The sequence below is a fragment of the Bos taurus genome, chromosome 8, assembly GCF_002263795.3.
Source record: "Bos taurus isolate L1 Dominette 01449 registration number 42190680 breed Hereford chromosome 8, ARS-UCD2.0, whole genome shotgun sequence".
NCBI lineage: Eukaryota > Metazoa > Chordata > Mammalia > Artiodactyla > Bovidae > Bos > Bos taurus.
In genome coordinates this window covers 5,448,817-5,464,866 of record NC_037335.1, presented here as the reverse complement: position 1 = coordinate 5,464,866, position 16,050 = coordinate 5,448,817, and the positions used below count along the sequence as shown (strand labels likewise).

At 45.8% G+C, this 16,050-nt stretch overlaps 1 protein-coding gene across 1 annotated transcript in view; it reads right to left on the bottom strand.

Annotated features, from left to right (window-relative positions):
* GALNTL6 (polypeptide N-acetylgalactosaminyltransferase like 6) overlaps positions 1–16,050 on the bottom strand; it is a 1,542,469-nt gene that overhangs the window by 17,694 nt on the left and 1,508,725 nt on the right. Inside the window, exons 10-11 of the mRNA NM_001191298.2 lie at positions 12,720–12,836; positions 2,382–2,531 (exon numbers count right to left, since the gene is read on the bottom strand). Of these exons, the coding sequence (NP_001178227.1) occupies positions 2,382–2,531; positions 12,720–12,836 (267 nt within the window). The remainder of the gene's footprint in view (positions 1–2,381; positions 2,532–12,719; positions 12,837–16,050) is intronic.

Genomic DNA, 16,050 nt, shown 5'->3' with positions numbered 1-16,050 from the left:
CCGATGGGCTATCGTACGGGGTCGCAAAGAGTCAGACATGACTGAGCGACTTAGTAGGACACATGCCCGCAGTGGTACTATCTTCATCACATACCCTGTACTGGCTCTCCTCCCTTTCATGTTTCATGTTTCACTTCCCTGCCATGATTTTTGGGGACATCTCCCAAATAAACTACTGGCATTCAAATCCTCACTTCAGGGTCTACATCTGGGGAGACCCCAATGAAGATATGTGTTATAGTCCCATAAAAACGTTTCCTTGCAAGAAAAGGACATGGGAGGTCGCTTTTACTCTGCAAGGATAACAGGAGTTAATATTTCTTAGCATCGTTGTCGTTGTTATTTAGTCACTCAGTCCTGTCCAACTCTTTGAGACTCATGACTCATGGACTGTAGCTCACCAGGCTCCTCTGTCCATGAAATTCTCCAGGCAAGAATACTGGAGTGGTTGTCATTCCCTTCTCCAGGGGATCGAACCCGTGTCTCCCGCATTGGCAGGCAGATTCTTTACCACTGAACCACCAGGAAAGGTCCATTTCATGGTATAGATTGCTGTATATCAGGACTCACCACCATTTTCCATGTAAAATTTATACTTGTTACCCACTTGGGTGGAAATCTGATCATATACGGTCAGAAGTCGTGCTGGAAATTTTCCACGGTTTATCTCACCAAATTGTTGTCTGTATTATATTGATGTGGAAGTTGAAAATTACACGTGAAATAGCTTCTTCAAGATTACAGGGACTTCCCTGGTGGTCCGGTGGCTAAGACTGCAAGCTCCCAATGCAGGAGGCTTGGGTTGGATCTCTGGTCGGGGAACTAGATCCCACATGCCACAACTTAGAGTTTGTAGCAACTAAGGCCTGATGCAGCAAAATTAAAAAAAAAAATCACATTTCAGTTTTAGGATGAATTAGGATGTCTTAGCTTGACAAGCAACTGGGACGTTGACCAGATTGTGAAGCGTCAGGATGAGAATTTGGGAGAAGGCACTTTATCTTCTCAGTGGGAAACCAGGTGGTGTATAAACCAGAGGAATATAGTGACCAGAGTTTGTGGGTACCCCTCTGACTTCAGGATGGAAGGTGGGTCGGGGGAAAGGGTGGCAGGGTGGCCCTTTGGGCAGTTGTTCCACTCATCCAGGGCTGAGATGGGCAGGTCTGAAATCAGGGTCTGCAGCCACAGAAATGGCAGGCAGGGTGGGGTCACGTGTCTTAGTGACAAACTAGACGTAGGGGCTGAAGAGGAGGGAAAGCAGCTTCTCCTTTCAGATGTCTTTGGGATATGGGTGATAATTTTAGTGTTTTCATTGAAGGCGCTTCAGCAAGTCACTGTTCTTGTCGCAGGGCTCCCCCTGGTGGTGATAATAACCACAAACGGGGCTCACCCTGGGCGCCTGCTGTGGTGGGAGACACAAGGGAGCCTAGTTACACGAGCCCCTCCTCTTCTGGTGGTGGCCCCATAAACAGAAACTGACAGCTGGGGAGAAGGGTCGGGGAGGGTGGTCGAGTTCTGAGATGGGTACGTTTCTGGGCATGTTATGTTCAGCATGGAGACCACAGTGAATAATTCTGTATCATTTACTTGAAAGTTGCTAAGAGACTGGATTTTTTTTTTAACATATAATGTGGTTTTACTTATTTGCTTTTATTTGCCTGCATCTGGTCTTAGCTGTAGCACGCAAGCTTACTGGCCCTGCCACATGTGGGATCTTAGTTCCCTGACCAGGGATTGAAACTTCATTGAAGGGTCCCCTTCATTGCAAAGCGGGGTCTTAACCCCTGGGCCACCAGGGAAGTCTCAAGAGAGTAAATCTTAAATGTTCTCATTACACACACGAGACTGTAACTGCTCAGCGATGGATTTGTTAACTATACTTGTGCCGATTCTTTCTCAATTCATGCATATATCAAATTATTACGTTTTACACCTTGAACTTATTAAGTGTCCTGCATAAACTTGCTGTTTAGTCTCTCAGTCATGTCTCTTTGTGACCCCGCAGACTGTAGCCCGCCAGGCTCCTCTGTCTTCCAGGCAAGAATACTGGAGTGGCTTGCCATGCCCTCCTCCAGGGGAATCTTCCCGACCTAAGGATCCAACCTGTGTCTCTTACGTCTCCTGCGTTGGCAGGTAGGTTCTTTACCAACATAAGTGAAGTCACTCAGTCGTGTCCGACTCTTTGTGACCCCATGAACTGTAGCCTACCAGGATCCTCCATCCATGGGATTTTCCAGGCAAGAGTACTGGAGTGGGGTGCCATTTCCTTCTCATGTGGCAATTTAAATGAAAGCAATGTGTTAAACAAAACAAATCTTTGCGTTAGAGAACCCCAAGCCGAGTAGCGGAGGATGCCCTGCCCACAGGACGCCGGCCCTTACCTTCCTATGGCCCCAGAGCTGGTTCCCCTTCATGCCGTGACAGTCGTACAGAGTGACGGGGCTGCTGTGGGACACGGCATCGAAGCAGAACTTCCGAGTGTGCAGGGGCTCGCCTGGCCGGATATCCTCTCTCCAGCCGAAGGTGAAGAGCTGATAGAGCGACAACAGCAGAAAAGCAACGGTAAGCGCAACTCGGAGAGATTCGCGAGCAGGGAGAAGTGTGTCTGTCAGCAGTGAAGAACTCCTGGCTCCTGTTTTACAGGAAAATAGCTTGGTGTGGGGGTGACAGAGGTGTTGAGCAAGCCAGGATCCTTGCGTTCTGTGGCTGCACAGGGAGCACTGTTGGCCCAGGCTGGCCAAAAAAACAAGTTTCCAGTTAGAGAGAGAGACACAGAGGGACAGAAGGAGGGGAGAAGGTATTTAATGATGCTCTTTATCATTCTTTTCTGTTTAAATTGTTTTTTGTTTGCACCAGGTCTTAGTTATAGCACGTTAATTCTTAGTTGCTGCACGCAGGATCTAGTTCCCTGACCAGGGATTGAACCCGGGTCCCCTGCATTGGGGTCATGGAGTCCTAACCACTGGACCACCAGGGACATCCTTTTACATTTCTCATTTACGTAAAAAATTAGTGGATTAAATGTTCCACGTTCGTGCGTGCTATGTCGCTTTAGTCGTATCCAGCTCTTTGCAGTCCATGGACTTTAGTCCACAGCTTCTCTGTCCATAGGATTCTCCAGGTAAGAATACTAGAGTGGGTTGCCATTTCATCCTCCAGGGGATCTTCCCAACACAGGGATCAAACCTGTGCCTCTTATGTCTCCTGCATTGGCAAGAAGGTTATCACTAGGGCCACCTGAAAAGCCCCAAATGCTACACATTGAGCCTAACTGAGCAGATTAACTGAAAAAAGACTAGGAGTAGGATTGCGCTGGATGGATGCTAGCAAGTTGACAATTTTGATTTAAATGAAAGCTAAGTTTGATGTAGTAACTGATAAGCAAATTGATTTCCTGGGGTTGATAAGAGTAATCCTGCCGGGCAGTGTCAGAAGTTTGGGACTGTGACTCCCAGTAAGAGATACAGTTTACTCACACACGGACCGCTCCCCTCATCCCCAACCCCCAGCTGAATAGAAGTTTCATGGAACATTTATCCTCTTTGCATTTAATAGATTTTTAATTGCATTTAATTGTGTCTGACTCTGTGACCCCATGGACTTCAGCACACCAGGTTCCTCTGTCCTCCACTATCTCCTGGAGTTTCCTCAAACTTATATCCTTTGAGTTGGTGATGCCATCAAACAGTCTCATCCTCTGTCATCCCCTTCTCCTCCTACCCTTGGTCTTTCCCAGCATCAGGGTCTTTTCCAGTGAGTTGGCTCTTCATATCAGGTGGCCAGAGTATTAGAGCTTCAGCTTCAGCATCAGTCGTTCCAATGAATATTCAGGGTTGATTTCCTTTAGGATTGACTGGTTTGATCTCCTTGCTGTCCAAGGGACTCTCAAGAGTTTTCTCCAACACCATAATTTGAAAACATCAGTTCTTCAGTGTTCGGCCTTTTTTATGGTCCAACTCTCACATCTGTACATGACTACCAGAAAAACCATAGCTTTGACCATACAGACTAAATTGACTAAAATTTGATTTTACAACATGTAGATTGAAAAGTACAATTTCTGTTTCTATAAGGAAAGGGTATTTTCTTGAGTTTGAGCTGAACAACCATTTGAAGGGTTCAGTGGGAGAAATCCTTAAGTAAGTAGGAACATGGACTAGATCAGCCCTTGGGCTTCTTCCAGTTGTAACATCTCAGTGAGTTTGTGTCATTTTTATGACAGGACTTGTATGGGCCTCACTGTGAGGCCAAGCTGTGAATCCAAAACGGAGAGCTGTCAGAAGGCCCTGTGGATGTAAAAACAAGCACAGTCCTGAATTCCGTGCAGACAGTAAGTACACTTGGCTGAGACCAGGCTCTGAGATTATCCCAGTTTTGGGGTCCTACCTGGGCGAGAAAATGCAGAGAATCTGGCAAAACTCCGGGGATGGCACACAAAAACAGTTACCTGGTGGGGAAATGGCAGGTGTCCAGCACAATGATCCAGTGTTACAGGTACATCTATTCTTTTTCAGATTCTTTTCCATTATAGGTTATTAAAAATATTGAACTTATTTCCTTGTTGGTTATCTATTTTAATTTATAGTAGTGTTTATATGTTAATCCCAAACTCCTAATTTATACCTTCCCCCACATTTAACTATAAGTTTTCTTTTTGTCTGTGAGTCTATTACCATCTTGTCAGTCAGTCATTTCAGTTGTTCAGTCGTGTCTGACTCTTTGTGACCTCATGAACCGCAGCACGCCAGGCTTCCCTGTCCACCGCAACTCCAGGAGTTTACTCAAACTCATGTTCATTGAGTTGGTGATGTCATCCAACTATCTCATCTTCTGTCGTCCCCTTCTCCTCCTGCCTTCAATCTTTCCCAGCATCAGGGTCTTTTCAAATGAGTCAGTTCTTTGCATCAGGTGGCCAAAGTATTGGAGTTTCAGCTTCAGCATCAGTCCTTCCAATGAACATCCAGGACTGATCTCCTTTAGGATGGACTGGTTGGATCTCCTTGCAGTCCAAGGGACTCTCAAGAGTCTTCTCCAACACCACAGTTCAAAAACATCAATTCTTCTGCACTCAGCTTTCTATATAGTCCAACTCTCACATCCATACATGACTACTGGAAAAACCATAACTTTGACTAGATGGACATTTGTTGGCAAAGTAATGTCTCTGCTTTTTAATATGCTGTCTAGGTTGGGCATAAATTTTCTTCCAAGGAGCAAACATCTTTTAATTTCATGGCTGCAGTCACCATCTGCAGTGATTATGGAGCCCCCCCAAAATAAAGTCTGTCATTGTTTCCATTGTTTACCCATCTATTTGCCATGAAGTGATGGGACCAGATGCCTTGATCTCAGCTTTGTGAATGCTGAGTTTTAAGCCACCTTTTTCACTCTCCTCTTTCTCTTGCATCAGTAGGTTCTTTAGCTCTTCACTTTCTGCCATAAGGGTGGTATCATCTGCATATCTGAGGTCATTGATATTTCTCCCAGCAATCTTGATTCCAGCTTGTAATTCTTCCAGCCCAGCATTTCTCATGATGTACTCTGCATATAAGTTAAATAAGCAGGGTGACAATATACAGCCTTGATGTACTCCTTTCTCTATTTGGAACCAGTCTGTTGTTCCATGTCCAGTTCTAACTGTTGCTTCCTGACCTGCATACAGGTTTCTCAAGAGGCAGGTCAGGTGGTCTGGTATTCCCATCTTTTTAAGAATTTTCCAGAGTTTGTTGTTTCCCACATAGTCAAAGGCTTTAGCATAGTCAATAAAGCAGAAGTAGATATTTTTCTGGAACTCTTTTGCTTTTTTGATAATCCAGAGAATGTTGGCAATTTGATCTCTGGTTCCTCTGTCTTTTCTAAATCCAGCTTGAACATCTGGAAGTTCACGGTTCAGGTATTGCTGAAGCCTGGCTTGGAGAATTTTGAGCATTACTTTACTAGCGTGTGAGATGAGTACAGTTGTGCGGTAGTTTGAGCATTCTTTGGCATTGCCTTTCTTTGGGATTGGAATGAAAACTGACCTTTTCTGGTCCTGGGGCCACTTCTGAGTTTTCCAAATTTGCTGGCATATTGAGTGCAGCACTTTCACAGCATCATCTTTCAGGATTTGAAATAGCTCAACTGGAATTCCATCACCTCCACTAGCTTCATTTTTAGTGATACTTCCTACGACCCACTTGAGTTTGCATTCCAGGATGTCTGGCTCTAGGCTGGTGATCACACCATCGTGATTATCTGGGTCATGAAGATCTTTTTTATATAGTTCTTCTGTGTATTCTTGCCACCTTTCTTAATATCTTCTGCTTCTGTTGGGTCCATACCATTTCTTTCCTTTATTGTGCCCATCTTTGCATGAAATGTTCCCTTGGTATCTCTGATTTTCTTGAAGAGATTTCTAGTCCTTCCCATTCTGTTGTTTTCCTCTATTTCTTTGCATTGATATCTGAGGAAGGCTTTCTTATCTCTCTTTGCTATTTTTTGGAACTCTGGAACCCTTTTCTCCTTTGCCTTTAGCTTCTCTTGTTTTCTCAACTATTTGTAAGGCCTCCTCATACAACCATTTTGCCTTTTTGCATTTCTGTTATTGGGGGATGGTCTTGATCCCTGCCTCCTGTACAAAGTCACAAACCTCCATCCATACTTCTTCAGGCACTCTGTCTACCAGATCTAATCCCTTGAATCTATTTGTCACTTCCACTGTATAATCGTAAGGGATTTGATATATAATTGTAAGGTCATACCTGAATGGTCTAGCGGTTTTCCCTACTTTCTTCAACTTAAGTCTGAATTTTGCAATAAGGGGTTCAGGATCTGAGCCAGTCAGCTCCTGGTCTTGTTTTTGCTGACTGTATAGAGCTTCTCCATCTTTGACTGCAAAGAATATAATCATTCTGATTTCGGTATTAACCATCTGGTGTTGTCCATGTGTAGAGTCTTGTGTTGTTGGAAGAGGGTGTTTGCTATTACCAGTGCGTTCTCTTGGCAAAACTCTATTAGTCTTTGCCCTGCTTCATTCTGTACTCCAAGGCCAAATCTGCCTGTTAATCCAGGCGTCTCTTGACTCCCTACTTTTGCATTGCTATCTTGCTCATGAGTATATTTGTATCAGTTTTTTCAGATTCCACATATAAGTGACATCATGTGATATTTGTCTTTCTCTGTCTTACTTCACTTAGTATGATGATCTCTAGGTCCATCCATGTTGGTATACACGGCATTATTTCATTCCTTTTTATGGCTGAATAATATTCCATTGTATATATGTACCACATCTTCTTTATCCATTCCTCTGCCAGTGGACCTTTAGCTTGCTTCCATGTCTTGTCTATTATAAAAAATGCTGCTATGAACATTGGGGTGAGTGTATTTTTTTGAATTAGAGTTTTGAAATACCCACATGACCATGTTGGCTCTTAACCTGAAAGCTCATCATATTTTCACATAACCCTTAGAGGATGGAGTTCAAACTCTTTAAAACATAAAGAACTTTCCACCTTCTGACCTTTACCATGTTTTCCAACTGCATCCCTTCCCCTTTAGTTTATGTTCTAGCAATAGTAAAATATTTATAAGTTGCTAAGAGAGTAAATCTTAAAAGTTCTCATCACAAGGAAGAATTTCAGTAACTATGTTTACTTCCAGAGGTCAGGAAGATCCTCTGGAGAAGGAAATGGCAACCTGCTCCAGTACTCTCGGCTGGAAAATCCCATGGACAGAGGAGCGTAGTAGGCTACAGTCCATGCGGTTGCAGAGTCGGACACGACTGAGTGACTTCACTTCACTTTATGTTTGGTCCCTTGTATAGCAAGGAGATTAAACCATTCAATCTGAAAGGAAACCTGAATTTTCATTGGAAGGACTGATGCTGAAGCTGAAGCTCCAAAACTTTGGCCACCTGATGGAAAAGACCCTGATGCTGGGAAAGATTGAGGGCAGGCAGAGAGGGGGATGACAGAAGATGAGATGCTTGGATGGCATCACTGACTCAATGCACATGAGTCTGAGCAAACTCTGGGAGACAGTGATGGACAGGGGAGCCTGGTGTGCTGCAATCCGTGGGGTCGTAAAGACTTGGAGACAACTGAGCAACTGAAGAACAACAACAACAAACTATGTTTGGTGATGAATATTAACTAAACTTATTGGGGTTATCATTTCATAATAGATACAAATGGTGAGCCAACATGTTGTATAACTGAAACAAATCTTACTATATGTCCGTTAGACCTCAATGTAAAAAACTAGTTCCTTGCACTAATCAGGTTGTATGTATTTTCCCGTCTATGGCTTTGTTCATGAGAGGCCCTCTGGCTGCAAGGCCCACATTCACCAGCCAGCTCACCTAAGAAGCCATCTCTCTGAACCCCTCCTTCCCTCCCACCCCCACCTTATTTCATCATGCTTGTCCGTTTATGTTTCTGTAACCTTTACTGGTCAGTGAGACCCCAGATGGCAGGAGCCATATCTTCATCTTTGTGTTTCCCGCATCCAGAACAATTCATGACATTTAATTCATGTCCAATAAAATTTCTATTGCATAAATAAAAACTTGAACTCATTATATAACAGAAAGTGCACTGGAATAACTGTCAAGAGGAACTAATTATAATTAGTCTTTTCGGTTTCTCAAATAAATTTGTTTTGTTTGTGTCTAATTATTAATACAGCAATATCACCAATAATTCATTTTTTGAGCTTTCAATTTCAATGATTCTCAGCTCAGTTACCTATTATTAGAATAACAGTGTCCTGGCCTATAAACCTGTCATGGATTAAATTTTATGTTATTTAAACTTCACAAATCTTGGTACCGTAAGCAGTGCGGGTACCGGTGGCTGTGACTGGTTTATCCATTTCCCACTTTGTCGCTTTCCTGATTCTATACCTGTAGAAGGCAGAGCTGAAGGGCGCTGTGGTCCTTGCCTTGCCTTTCAGTACCCAGCTGGCCTGCAGAAGTGGGTGGGCTGGCCGCTGCCATGCTTCAAGAGTCCAGGCTTGTGTGTGCTTCCATAGACAGTGATTTCTTTTTACTTTCTTACCGTTTCCTTTCCTCTGGTTGTTGTTTAGTCGCTAAGTCCTGTCCCATTCATTTTTGATCCCACGGACTGTAGCCTGCCAGGCTTCTCTGTCCATGGGATTCCCCAGGCAAGAACACTGAAGTGGGTTGCCATTTCCTTCTCCAGGGGATCTTCCCAGACCAGGGATTGAACCCACATGTCTGGCATTGGCAGGTGGATTCTTAACCACTAGACCACCAGGAAAGCCCTCTCCAGGGTCTTTGAAATGCTCTCTCCTGCCGCATAACTTATCCTAATTGTCACACGGAACCAATCAGCCACTGACTGGTCTCATTTCTGAGACCTGCAATCCTGTGCCGTCGTGTCAAAGCAGAAACAGGCACACATCATGCAGGTACCTGACGGTTTGGAAAGCTTTGGGCTGCTCCTCACTGACAAGAAATATTCAGATTTTATTCAGGTTCCCTGCACAGTACCTCCTGAGTTGTTTTCAGCCTCAAAGTCCTCATTCTTGAAGTACATTGATGTTAGTTTCTCCACTTTCTTCTTTGAAGTGAGACTTTAAAACAGATTCGTAATGATATATAAATTAGACTTCTTGGTTCTGATGTTAACGTGGTGCGCACAATGTTGCCCGAGTCTGTATTGTATTACTCAAAACACAAAGCCTTGGTTGTCGCTAAGTCATGTCTGACTCTTGGTGACCGCATGGACTGTAGCCCTCCAGGCTCCTCTGTCCACGGGATGCTCCAGGCAAGAATACTGGAGTGGGTTGCCATTCCCTTCTCCAGGGGATCTTCCTTCATTGAGTAATAAATATATATTGAGTATAAATCGAATAAAATGAAGAGTTAATTACTGGAAAAGAGGCAGTTTGTGATGTTTGAACCTCCACGTCAATATACAGTGATACGTGTTTCAAATAAGATTGACTTTCACCTCCTGTCAACCTTGTTTGATCGCCTTGTTTTCGGAGACTATGGGGAATGGAAATCTTTTTAAAGAGCTGGGACAACCCTGAGGGATGGGATGGGGAGGGAGGTGGGAGGGGGGTTCAGGATGGGGGACACATGTACACCCATGGCTGATTCACGTCCATGTATCCCAAAACCCAGCACAATATTGTAAAGTAATTAGCCTCCAATTAAAATTTTAAAAAAAGAAAGAGAAAGAGCTGTGTTAAGTGGTCTTTGTTCCTCTTAGATAGCTGTCTGCTTATCTAGTGCTGCCCTCTGGTGACTACTTCTTGAGTTACATGCCACAGGTTTTTGCAGTTTGGCCTGGCCCTCGTGGCTCAGCAGTAAAGAATCCACCTGCCAATGCAGGAGACGGGGGTTCCATCCCGGGGTAGGGACGATCCCCTGGAGAAGGAAACGGAAACCTACCCTAGTGTTCTTGCCTAGGAAATCCCATGGACAGAGGAGCCTGGTGGGCTACAGTCTATGGGGTTGCAAAAGGGTCAGACATGACTTAGTGACTAAAGGACAAGGGAGGACTGAGTATGCAGTATAGCTGGCTTTATTTATATTTATTTTCACCCATCAGATAAAGTTGCAGCCCATATTTCACTCTAGCACATTCCCTGGGATGGAGATGTTAAACCTGATCCGGTCATTCAGGTATGTCTGCGTCCTTCACAACCGGCTGGACAGGCGTGTCTCCTGGTCAGGCTGAACAGACACAGTAGAGAGGAACTGAACTCAACAGAGACAGGGGGCATTTCCTTCTGGCACCCTCCTTTTCCTTTTTGAAAATGTCCTTTCTCCTCTAGACGCCAGCCTTACCAAGTGGCCGTGAAGCCTTCTCTCTTGCTCCCAGACTGCAATCAGAATTGCTTCATGGAGGAAATGGGTGGACACGGTCCCCTGCCCTGGTCACAGAGGATACAGATCCCCTGGAGAAGGGGATGGCTACCCACTCTGGCATTGTTGCCTGAAAAATTCGATGGACAGTGGAGCCTGGAGGGCTACAGTCCGCGGGGTCGCAAAGAGTCGGACACGACTGAGCACTAACACACGCAGAGGATAAAGAAGGCAAGTCAGCTTCTGCTGAGGGTCCACAGCTGCCAGTGAACCTCAAGCTGCAGGGCCTTCCTTAAAACCCACCTGATGCTGTCCGTAGACGCAGGGTGTATTTGCGAGCGTGTGTGCTCAGTCGTGTCTGACCCATTGCGACCCCATGGACGGTAGCCCGCCAGGCTCCTCTGTCTGTGGATTCTCCAGGCAAGGATACCGGAGTGGGTTGCCATTCCCTTCCCCGGACAACCTTCCCCACCCAAGGATGGAACCTGGGTCTCTGGAGTTTCATGCATTGGATTCTTCACCACCGAGCCCCCCGGGGAAGCTCCCCTCAGCACAGTCCCTGGTTTAGGCGTTGATGGACTCGATTCTGGGCTGTGCTCTGGACTTGGCTTAGAGCAACTGTTTTCCTAGATTGGCTGCTCTGCACTGGGGCGGGGCAGGAGAGAGTGCACAGTGGGGAGAGGGGAAGGACGACATGTCCAGCCTCATCACACCCAATAACTCTTGGAGATCCCAGGCTGGGCGAGGTGGGGGCTTCTACTAACTTAGCATTAGTTAGTTACCAGACATACTCCTTTAGTCTGTGTGATGAGTACACGAGGGTGTGCGGTTTAATTTCTTATAGTTTCCTGTTTGAAAGATTTTATAATTTAAAAACAATAAAAAGGGGCAGGCACAATTCTTCCCCTGTCTTTCCTGTTTTACAGGTGACTCGGGGTGAGGGAAGCCCCTTACCAGGACTGTCACATTTCAGAGGTGGTCAGGAACCACACCTCACTTAATAAACTGAGTTGCTCTGGAATGTTGTTTTCAAGCACAAGCAGTAAATAGTCTTAAAGTAGGGCTTCCCTGCTTGCTTGGTGGCTCAGTGGTAAGGAATCTGCCTGCCCGTGCAGGAGATTCAGATGTGACCCTTGGGTCAGGAAGATCCCCTGGAGGAGCAATGGCAACCGACTCCAGTATTCTTGCCTGGAGACGCCCATGGACAGAGGAGCCTGGTGGGCTACAGTCCACGGGGTTGGGTCAGACACAACTGAGTGACTAAACAACAGCAAGTCTTAAAGCATCCCATGTGGTCCACGCTGGGGTGTTCCTGCCTCTGAGTTATCCTTTGTGTGTAAGATCACAGATTGCTGCTAGTGACAGGTGTATGTAAAGTAAGCTGTCCAAGCAGCCAAAGGGGGAGATAAGATTAGAGAAAGTCACAAAAACGGATAGAATCACCAAGAGTCCTTCCATAAAACCATGGAATCTGCTCGGGAGAGTTGTATAAACACCCTACAAACTTTTCATGGTTTGAAAGCTATCGTCCTGGGAAAGGAAAGAGAAGACTAGGGTCACCATTAACATCTCTTTACCATCCTTTCTATTCTTTTCTTTTTTTTGACACCATGTGGCATGCGGGATCTTCGTTCCTCGACCAGAGATTGCACCTGTACTGGCAGCAGTGGGAGCATGGAGTCTTAACGACTGCACCACCGTGAAATGCCAGCATCCTTTCTTTAAAGCCCATTTGAATACCTGATCTCAGTGGATGACCATGACTGCCCTGAGAGGACGCGGAAGCCAAGAAGGGGTTTCCTTGATCGCAGAGCTAGGTGGTGACCTCCCAGGCCCCTCTAGAGACTTATTCCCACACTGTCCCCTGTACCAGCCCCTCGCTCCCAGTCCCAGGACACACCTGCTCATGAGACCAGGTCCTCTCAGAACCGTCCTTGACACACACGTCCAGCCTTAGCTCGGTCCCCGTGGCTCCGTGCTTGCTGTCCACGCAGAGGTTTGCTGCCACGTTTCGAAGCTGTGGAGAGAAGGAAGGATGAGGATGCAGCTGTTCCTGACAATCCTGGTGGAGATTCAGCAGGGATTTTTTTTTTTTAATTCCACGATGATTAGATGGTGCCTTAAATTCATATGGAGAGAAACTGGAGAATTAAATATCACATGGGCCAGTCTACATGTCAAAGAACATGAGAAGATTGGACTGCAAACCGCAGTGAGACTCTGGGTGAAACTGCAGTCTAGAAACAAGGACACAGAGCTCATGACTTCTGTAAGATGGGAAATTTTTCCTTTCAGGTGGTTCTTTAGCTCATAACTGGTCATCTTCCTGCTTCAAAGCATTGTCTCCTATCGCCACGTTAGCTAGGTTAGCTAGGAGAGAGCTCCAGAATGAGGCAAGTGTCGCGGGTAGAAGGTGTGAGGAGGAGGTCACTGTGTAGGGGTTCACCTGACGCCCCCTGGTGGCCTGGGATGGACGTGCCATCCAGTGAGAGTTGGACCAAAAAAAGGCTGAGCACCAAAAAAATCGATGCTTTTGAACTGTGGTGCTGGAGAAGACTCTTGAGAGTCCCTTAGATAGCAAGGAGATCAAACTAGTCAATCCTAAAGGAAATCAACCCTGAATATTCATTGGAAGGACTGATGCTAAAGATGAAGCTCCAGTTCTTTGGTCACCTGACGAGAAGAACTGACCTATTGGAAAAGACCCTGATGCTGGGAAAGATTGAAGGCAGGAGGAGAAGGGGTGACAGAGGAATAAGATGGTTGGATGGCATCACCAACTCAATGGATATGAGTTTGAGCAAGCTCTGGGAGACAGCGAAGGACAGGGAAGCTTGGAGTGCTGCGGTCCATGGGGTCACAGAGTCGGACACAACTTAGTGACTGAAGAGCGACAACAAGAGACTATTAGGAAAATGGGGAAGACAGTGACTATTGGTGCACTCCTTGACTGGATGAAGATTCTCTACCCCAGGGGTCCCCAACCTCCAGGGTCTAGTGCCTGATGATTTGAGGTGGAGCTGATGTAGATAATAGAAATAAAGCGCACGATACATGCACTGTTCTTGAATCATCCCCAACCACCTCCCCACCGGTCTGTGTAAAAACCATCTTCCACGAAACTGGTGCCAAAGAGTTTGGGGACTGCTGCTCTACATCATGTAGAGGGACTTTGAAAAGTTATAGCATGAGAAAAAAAATGACTTAATCATTCTTTGCAAATATTGTAGTAAAGAACTGAATGGACTTTCCTGGTAGCTCAGCTGGTAGAGAATCTGCCTGCAATGTGGGAGCAAGATCCGCTGGAGAAGGGATAGGCTACCCACTCCAGTATTCTTGAGCTTCCCTGGTGGGCTCAGACAGTAAAGAATCCATCTACAATGCAGGAGACTTGGGTTCAATCCCTGGGTCAGGAAGATCCTCTGGGCATGGCAACCCACTGCAGTGTTCTTGCCTGGAGAATCCCCATGGATGGAGGAGCCTGGCAAGCTACAGTCCATGGGTTCGTAAAGAGTCTGACACGACTGAGCGACTAAGCACAGCACTAAGAACTGAATAGTTAGGGGTGGGAAAATGGTGAAAAGTATCAACAGCAGAAACGGCAACAGAAAAAAGTCTGGACATGGACGCGTCCCCATGTCAAATCTTCCCGCCCAGAGCCTCCACTGGTCCTCCTGCCACCAGCAGGACCACCTCCTGTAGCACAGCTGGTCAGTGTGTATAGCCACTGAGGTGTGCGTGCTTAGACGAGTGCGAGGACCTTGGTCCTTTTCACGTCTTTACAGGGTCCTGCATTATAACAGTCCCTTTAGGTCCTGCTAAGAATGGAAACAAGAACAGGATCTACCAGAGGCATCATTTTAGTCACAATTCTTTTGCCCAGAATGAGTAGATAGGGAGTCTCTCCAGTAGAGAATGATGCCTGAATGGGGCCTGATCCTACTGGGCTGGGGCAGTGAGGCAGAGAGGAGGTTATGTGACGTACTGGATATCACAATCAAATAAGTGATGCTGGGACACAGTGTGGTAGGCACATGGGCTGTTTCATTTCCACTTACTTAATTTTTTTAGTTTTTATTTATTTAAATTTGGCTGCCTTGGGTCTTTGTTGTTTTGTGCGTGGGCTTTCTCTAGTCGCAGTGCACAGGCTTCTCACTGCAGTGGCTTCTCTTGTGGCTTCCGGGCTCTAGAGCTCAGGCTCAGCAGTTGCGGCACACGGGCTTAGTTGCGTGTGGATCTTCCTTGACCAGGGATGGAACCCGTGTCCCCTGCACTGGCAGCCAGATTCTTAACTGCTGGACCACCAGGGAAGTCCTCCATTTACTATAGGAGTCAGTTTAGTTCAGTTCAGTTGCTCAGTTGTGTCTGACTCTTTATGACCCCATGGACTGTATATAACACGCCAGGCCTCCCTGTCCATCACCAACTCCCAGAGTTTACTCAAATTCATGTCCATTGAGTTGGTGATGCCATCCAACCATCTAATCCTCTGTCATCCCCTTCTCCTCCCACCTTCAATCTTTCCCAGCATCAGGGTCTTCTCAAATGAGTCAGTTCTTCGCATCAGGTGGCCAAAGTATTGGAGTTTCAGCTTCAGCATCAGTCCTTCCAATGAAAACCCAGGACTGATCTCCTTTAGGATGGACTGGTTGGATCTCCTTGCAGTCCAAGGGACTCTCAAGAGTCTTCTCCAATGCCACAGTTCAAGAGCATCAATTCTTCAGTGCTCAGAATTTTTTATAGTCCAACTCTCACATCCATACATGACTACTGGAAAAACCATAGCTTTGACTAGATGGACCTTTGTTGGTAAGGTAATGTCTCTGCTTTTTAATATGCTGTCTAGGTTGGTCATAACTTTCCTTCCAAGGAGTAAGCATCTTTTAATTTCATGGCTGCAATCACCTCTGCAGTGATTTTGGAGCCCCCCAAAATAAAGTCAGCCACTGTTTCCACTGTTTCTCCATCTATTTGCCATGAAGTGATGGGACCGGATGCCATGATCTTAGTTTTCTGAATGTTGAGTTTTAAACCAACTTTTTCACTCTCCTCTTCCTCTTGCATCAAGAGGTTCTTTAGTTCTTCTTTGCTTTCTGCCACTATAGGAGTAGAGGCTGGTATAGGGTTGTCAGGAGGGAATCAAGGCGGTGGATACCAGATTCCTTATTCAGGAAATTTGGCCACAGTTGGGGTTCACCCTCTGCTGCTGGACTGGTGCTCTCAGGTGTCTG